Below are 7846 nucleotides of genomic sequence, written 5' to 3'. Positions count from 1 at the left end.
AGAGGGCCCGCGTCCTGAACCACACAGCCAGAACAAGGCGTTTAGCAGGGGCTTATGCAACTTCGACCCCAAGCACGCCTGAGCCTGAGCGCCCTTGGGCAAGTCAGGCCCCGCGGCCCTGCACCCCGCTTGAGCGGGTCCACACACCCAAACAAACGCGCCCACCGCTTCAGACCTTCCCGCTCTGCGCCGGCCCCGCCCCTTCCGGGGGCGTGGAAGGGTGACGTCAGACGAGCGCGCCCTCCCTCTGACGTCGCCCAGGTCGACGCAGGTGCAAGCCGGCGACATGGCGGCGGTCGGAGCGGGCCGTCTGAGGAGGGCGGCTTCCGCGCTGCTGCTCCGGAGCCCGCGCCTGCCCGCCCGGGAGCTGTCGGCCCCAGCCCGGCTCTACCACAAGAAGGTATGGGCGGGCGTGGGGGTGCGCGAACCACCGAGGGGACGGGCGACCGGCGCCAGCCGGGTACCCCTGGGAGAGGCGGTCCGCTCGCTCCCCAGCGACTCCCCGGCTCGCTTACCCCCGCTGCGCAGTGCCGCGACCTGCAGCTGTCGGCACAGTTAGCACCCGCCGAGGATCCCGCGGCCTCCTCAGCCCCGCCGCGGCCGCCACTTGGAGTGTCCCAACTCTGACAGCCCAGAAGGGAGGGTCCTGGTATGTCACCCCGGGGGTCAAGGGACAGCGCGCGCGCACACACATACACACACACACACGCGCACACACACATACACACACACACACGCGCGCACATACACACACACACGCACATACAACACACATACATAAACACACGCGCGCGCGCGCGCACATACAACACACACACACACATACATAAACACACACACACACACACACGCGCGCGCACACACATGCACACACATGCACACACACGTTTGAGGCTCAGCTCACCATCCAGCACCAGCGTCCTCACCAACCAGGCCACTGCCCTTGCCCGGTGGCCTTGAACAAGTCGCTGGCCCTCGCCTAACCTGTCCCTCCAGCCTCTGGAAGGGGTCTTCCGCAGTCCCCCTGTGTCTGGAGAAACCACTCACGGTTTTGATGATGCTATTTCAGGAGCTGATGGCCTCCAGGCGAGCCAAGCACCTAACCAACATAAAACTTTTGTTCTCGGCTGTTTGTGTATTTTCAGGGAGCACAAAGTGTAGAGGGGTAGGTAGTTTGTGGCCCCCTACCCTCTAAGGACGGAAGGGCCCCTTGACATGAGACTCACTCGGAAAAACAAAAGCCTACCACAGGTGGACAAGACATTAGAAATCCGGATTAGATGAGGCGTTGGGTGGCCTTTGGGCTTAGACTCGAAATCTACCCAGGAGGGTGCCTCCCGCTAAGCAGCCAAAAAAATTCGAGGTTGAGTCTTAATGTGTCCCAAACTTTTAATGGCTGTTTGTTCTAATCTTGCTTAGGTGTTTTTGCCAAGGCCTCCAACCCCCAAACGGAAGGGTGTTTTGTTGACATTAGAATCTACAGGAACTTGGGCGGGCTGGCAGCCTTATGGCACCAGGGGGCGCTGCTGCACCATGATGGTGTTGTGTTTACGTTTACAGCCAGAAATGACTCATTCCTCCGACCTTGCCTCATCTCTAACAGCCACCTTGAAATTTATGAGGAAATCTTCCATTTGGGGCCATTTGTATTGTTGGAATTTTTAAGTGCCTAATTCTTTTATGACAGTGTATTTTGTTTGGTAACAACACAAGTGGTGTTTGAGCCCAAATCCCATATCATTGCGTAAATCGGGTGATTAGTTGTAGTTGAAATGCCTCTGAAGCTAAGATGTAACTGAGTTGTTTGCCAGTATCTCAGGCAGTATCTCCAAGGTGAAGGTCTTGGGGAAGGAGCTGAAAAGAGTTCAGGTCACACATTGTTCTCCCTCCTCTGTCCCGTTCAGAGTGCTGACCCGAGGGAGACAGTAAAGCCATGGTGAGTGCTATCACTACTGTCATTTCAGGTTGTGGACCATTATGAGAATCCTAGGAATGTGGGGTCCCTTGACAAAACATCTAAGAATGTCGGAACCGGATTGGTGGGTGCTCCGGCATGTGGTGACGTCATGAAATTGCAGGTACTGGCTGGATGAAAAGCATCACCGTTTGCTCACAGAGCATTTTGTCTGTCTGTCTGTCTATTCCTGTGAGATGGGATGAGAGGCTGTCATGGATGGTGAGGGTAGAGACTTGTCTTGTTCTGAAACACTTGAGTGAAAGGATTTGTGAATGTTACTGACCAAATGAAGACTCCCAAGGAGCTAGCACTCCCCAGTGAGAAAAGGAGTGTGCTAACCAAGCCTCTCCAGGAGAAGGAAGGGCAGAGAGGTGGTGCACTGCACCTGAGTAAGCCATAGCTTCAGCTGCCGTCTCCTTAGAGGCCAGGAGGAAGGAGCCACTAATTACTGTCGGTGTCCCAGAGAAAGGTGTTAAAGGTATTAATGGACTCTGCCCGTGCCTACGGGGCCGATAGTGGCAGCAGCTGTGGACAGACTTCCGGAAGTAGGGATTGATATGCAGCAGGCTAGGGTTGAAAACAGAACCAAAGTGAGGTGAGAGGCTTCCTTTCCCTGCTCCTCTCAACCAGCTGGGCCTGTGTGGACCCCAGTTTCACTGCCAGTGGTTGAGCCCTTTGAAACAAAACAGTAATTGATGTCCTAGCATCTGGTGTGGACAGCAAGCCAGGGCTCACTGGGAACAGCCACTGTGGGCCGGAAGTTCCAGTCTTGCGTTCTAGATGTCGGGCCCAGGAATCCCCTCTTAGCCCCTGTTTCTTTTCTAGATCCAGGTGGATGAAAGGGGGAAGATTGTGGACGCCAGATTTAAAACATTTGGCTGCGGCTCCGCCATCGCCTCCAGCTCCCTGGCCACGGAGTGGGTAAAGGGAAAGACGGTAAGAGTGTTCACAGATTGTACGGACTGTCTAGTCCCGGCACTCAGAAGGCAGAGGAGCTCTGAGTTCTAGGCCAGCCCTGTCTCCGTAATGAGACCTGTCTCCATAACTACAGAATAAATCAGAATTCCCTGTGACCCTGGCTCTGCAAGAGTCTAGTCCTAAGTCACAGATCAAAAAGCAGGAAGATGAAGCCAGCCTGGGCGATGCAGCAAGACCTTGCTAAAAATAAGCTGGCGGGGGGGGGGGGGGGGGGTGGGGGGGGGGGTGGGGGGATGATTTCTTGAAGCCATTTTTCTAAAGTTTAATACTGGTTACATTGCTCACATTGGAAGTTGTGGACCATTTTGTTGCTACTGGTATTTGGTTACCAGCTAAATAGAAGAGGTCATCACCAGTCTTTCCAGAAGAGCAGAGCTGAAAAAACCACCATGAGCTTCCCCTAATGTTTCTAAGGTCCTTACGGTTTCCTGGGAGTTGCTGTGTAACAGTTACTGTTTACTTCCTCCCATCTCCTGCCTCAAGTAGGATTCCAGAAAGGCACACTCACAAAGTAGTGGATGTAGCTTGTGTTGAAGGGGCTTAGAAATCAGAATCACAAGGTGAGAGCCAAGTAAGCAGATGAAGGCGAGCAGTGGTCCAGGTGGTTGGACCGGAGCTTCTGAAAGGGATCAGGAAAGGGCTGTGACATCTTTTCTGTCCTCTCCTCTACCACGTGCTCCCCAGCAGCTGAGCTGAGACTGCTAAGATCCAGCTGCATCAAAGCCACCCACACTGGCCAGGTGTCGTGCATGGCACACCAGCCTGGAATCCTAGTTCTTGGGAGGAAGAGGCAGGAGAATTGGGATAGGACTCAGCTATGTAGCAATTTAAAGATGACCCTGCCCTACATGAGACCCCATTTTAAAGCAGCGTGCTCATCCTTTGCACCCTCACAGGACCCAGTTCAAGAAGCTGAGTCTTGGAGGGGTATTGCCAGCCAAAGCCAGCTCTCCAGCAAAGCTATTTGCTAGCCTCATGCCACCCACTCCACATGATTCAGGCCTTCTGGGTGTAGATCACCTAGAGGCCAGGGAGGCCCAGGCCTGCATGTGGAAGAAAATGGTTCAAAGGAAGTTGGTTAAGAACTTGCCTTGGGGAAAGGGGAAGTGAAACGGGGCACATGTTCCCAGGACCTGGCATTTAGAGGGCTCTGACCTATGATCAGAAAGTAGGAAGACTCTTTCTCTAACCTCGAGGCCTCCTGTCTGAGGGAGACTGGCCTTCTTTAATACACAGGCTGTGCCTCATTGCCTCCCATCATCCCTCAGAGCTCTCAGACCCCAGGCATCCTCGGGCAGAGGCTGCTCAAGCAGCCAAGGCAATGCCTGCCTTCAGTGGGCAAGGGGTCTTGTTCTTGCTTACCCAACCAGGCAGCACAGGGGTCTGTGTCCCCCGGAGAACCCTTGGTACACAGTGGCAGTCCTGCCAGTAGCTGTTTTGAAATCTACTGACAAGCCTATCTGGGGCATGTCCTGGCCTTCCCTTTTCACTGCTGACCTCGGCGAGATAAGGTCACTAACACTACCCACTTTCCCCTGCATCTCAGGTGGAGGAAGCCTTGACCATCAAAAACACAGACATCGCCAAGGAGCTCTGCCTTCCACCAGTGAAACTGCACTGCTCCAGTGAGTCTGCCCCGAATGCCAGACAGCTGAGACGCTCGGTAGTCATAAACTCCCCGTTAGGAGCCCATGCTGTAACCCCAGAGAACATCTGCCATGGTGACCTTTGGGAGGTTGGAGCCTGTGGTCTCCCAGCCCAGAGCTCTAGGCAGTCAGGCTAAGAGGCCCTGTGCCCTGAAGCACCAGACACACCAAAGCAGGCAGCATTGCTCCCCAGAGAGGAGGAAGTGAGCCCGATCTTTGTTCAGGATCTGTACTGTTCCCACCACACCGTTGCCCGACAGGCTGAGCGAGAGTTTGCTCCACCACCCTGTTGACTGCATTTCCTCAGGTGAGGCCACTGTGCGACACCCACTGACTGCTCTGAGAGAGGCTGTGTGCCTCAGAACCTGCAATCAGAGCTGGTGCCTTCCGTCCTCTTAGGTGTCCCCTAAGCATGCTCTCAGGGTTTACTGACCGAGTTAGTAGAGGGCAGACAGGGAAGAGCTGGTGCTGGGCTGGGCACTCCAACACCATCCTCAGGGTGCCCTTTAAGTGGGAAGCCCTAACATCGTCCTCAGGACACCTGAGATCATGCTCTTTCCAGTTGAGCAGACACAGGTTTGTCGGTTCTGGGAAAGCCAAAGCGTTAGCCTTCCAGGTGCCAAGGCCATAGTCATCTCTGCGGGTCATTGGCTTTCTGTTGTCTCCCGACTCCCCGCTTCTTCCTCCCCCGTGGCCTCGGTAAAAGGCTTCCCGTGTGGGACTGCAGGAGGAGATGTGCAGACCATGCCATCAGAGTTCCCCTGTGACCACAGTCCACTCTCTCTGGGGCCTGAGCTTGGTTGCATGCCTGCCAGGTGACAGGCACTTTCTGGAAATCTCCCACCCTCCCAGCCAGGAAGTCACCACCGTCCCAGTCTGTGTGTGCCCAGCAAGGACACTCGGACCTTCCCATCTCTAGCACTCTCCAGCTTAAAACGATTCTCTGCCTCGAGACCATCCCCAGGCCAGGGGTGAAGGCTTGTCACAGCCTGAGTTAGAGTCCCTAAACCCACATGGTGGAGGAGAGAACTCACTCCCCAAAGTTGTCCTCATCTCCACGCGTGTGTGGCACAGCACCCACTCACATACATGTCCAAGCACATGCATACATACTCTAAATACATAAATACACAAAGATGTGTGTAGATAAGTGTATAAAATATTAACAGCCACCTCTCCAGTGTCTAAAACTGAAGTTCACCCTTCATGCCTTCCAGTGCTGGCGGAAGACGCCATCAAAGCCGCCCTAGCTGACTACAAACTGAAGCAAGAATCCAAGAAGGGAGAGCCAGAGAAGCAGTGAGCCCTGGGGACACTCTCGCGGGTCACAGCAGCTGCTCCTGCCTCCCCGCACCACATCAAAGAAGCCCCGAGAAACGCACACTAGTCACCATTTGCTTTATGGTTCCAATGCGGGCAAATACACTGTTTGATTACGCCTAATCCTGTGTTCCTTTCAGCTCACTGTGTCCTTAGTGCACTTAATGTCTGTCTGATTTACGTTGTGGCCTGGGAGCTGAAATCAGCACCAAAGTCTTAAGCTTTGGTAGCTTTTGGAGAGTGACGGCAGGTTTTACCTAACCCTGTGGGGGAGACTGCCAGCAGAATGCCTTGTTGTAGCTATTTGATAGAATTTATTACTGTATATTTAACAGATCTGCATATATATTATAATAAAAGAATGTAAGATGATGGTTTTCTCTAGTGAACCTGTCTCTTGAATCCTTCACTCACCCCCCAGTGCTGTCCAAAGCCCCTTGGGGTTCCCCAAGGCCAGGCTGAGATGGACAACAGCACACCAGACAGCAGTAGCCACTTGGGTGCTTTTACAAGGGTAGAGGAGCTGTCTGGTGCTCTTCACTGCTCTTTGGGAAGTGTGTCAATTCACAACAGTTTCAAGGGTCCCTGCAGTAATTCCACTGGTCTGTGAAAATCAGAAATTAACCCAAGAGGCTGGCTGAGGTGTTGACTGACCCTGTGGGCCAGGCAGAAGCACCCCAGGAGGAAATTAAACTATTGCACTCTAGGCCCAGGCTCCAGCTCATGCTGGCAGATGGTTCTGCTCGCCTTCCAAAGGCCTCACAGGCTTTGTGTGGTGACCAGTGAGCTAAACCAGAGTGATGAGTTCTCTGCCCGGTGAGTGTGCCCTTTTCATGTTTCACTGAAGAGTCCATGTACTACACTAGCCCTCCATTTGTTCAAAACAGGTATCTCACTGGTCACGACGGCACCTGCCTGCAAACCCAGCACTCGACAGGCCGAGGAACAAAATTAAAAGTTTGAGGGCAGCCTGGGCTACTTAGACCATGTCTCCAAACACACATCTGACTCAAGCATGGAAAGCAGCCACTTGCCCTGAGCTACCCCGTGGTATAGCTCAGTGAAACGCCCTGTTTTCTAGCGAAGACACTGGAATACTACCGCGGTGAACTTCAAAAGCAAACTGTTTTTCTGATGGCTTTTTTTGTCCAGGCATATGCAGGCTGACTCTTAAATCATCCTTTATTTTAAAATATTCTGGGTTCTGGTGAAGGGCTCAGAACTTCAAAGGCCACTCCCTCCACAGTCGGGGGAGACCACAGGCCAGCATCCATCAGAATCTCAAATTAGGCCCTGGGTGGGGCCATGTCAAATTGTCCTGCTGGGTGTGCCCGCTGTGTAGTTCCGTCCTTCCCTCCCTTGTGGCGGTGGCAGTTCCCACCCCTATTTGTGATTTTAGAATGATCCACTTCTGTCCCAGTTGACAAACTGAATTCCACACATCAGAAGTCTCCAGCACCGCCTAACCCTAAGAATGTGAGTGGGTGCAGCCCAAACAGGTCCAGTTTCTAGAACTTGCTATAGGGCCAACCCTAGATGGACTCTGGGCCCCATGTACCCCTCACTGAGCCTAAGTGGTTTGTCACAGTCGCCGTGTGGATCTCGGAACCCTGAAGTAACTCGTCCGTGCCATGTCTGCTGTGTGGAGGGTTTGGGTTTTTATTTATTGTTTTGTGTTTGCCTCAAGCTCAAAAATCCTCCTGCCTCAGCCTCCCAGTTGTGTGATTACAGGCATGAATCACGTGGGTGGGTCACATGATCGGTTTTGAAAGCAGAGGTGAATCACTGAGGCCTCTTGATATCCATATCCACCCCACCCGCCACCACCCTTTTCCTGGCAGCCTCTGAGGGAGCTGCTCTTTAAACACACCATCCGCTGGCCCTGGCTGAGCTGCCCGGGCCTACACTTCTTGCCCTGTGCATCCTGGCAGATCACGGTGGCTCT

The 7846-nt window shown here is 53.5% G+C and overlaps 1 protein-coding gene across 1 annotated transcript; it reads left to right on the top strand.

Annotated features, from left to right (window-relative positions):
- The first annotated feature begins 233 nt into the window (after nucleotides 1–233).
- Nucleotides 234–6290, top strand: Iscu (iron-sulfur cluster assembly enzyme). The gene is made up of 5 exons (XM_036172669.1): nucleotides 234–400; nucleotides 1965–2078; nucleotides 2783–2893; nucleotides 4482–4560; nucleotides 5799–6290. Exons 1-5 carry the CDS (start codon nucleotides 287–289, stop codon nucleotides 5882–5884), a joined length of 504 nt encoding a protein of 167 aa, XP_036028562.1. The 5' UTR covers nucleotides 234–286; the 3' UTR covers nucleotides 5885–6290.
- Nucleotides 6291–7846: the final 1556 nt, after the last annotated feature.

Source organism: Onychomys torridus, chromosome 22 (assembly GCF_903995425.1).
Source record: "Onychomys torridus chromosome 22, mOncTor1.1, whole genome shotgun sequence".
Classification (NCBI taxonomy): Eukaryota; Metazoa; Chordata; class Mammalia; order Rodentia; family Cricetidae; genus Onychomys; species Onychomys torridus.
Note: the sequence above shows the minus strand (reverse complement) of the source record. Positions and strands in the feature narration are given on the sequence as shown.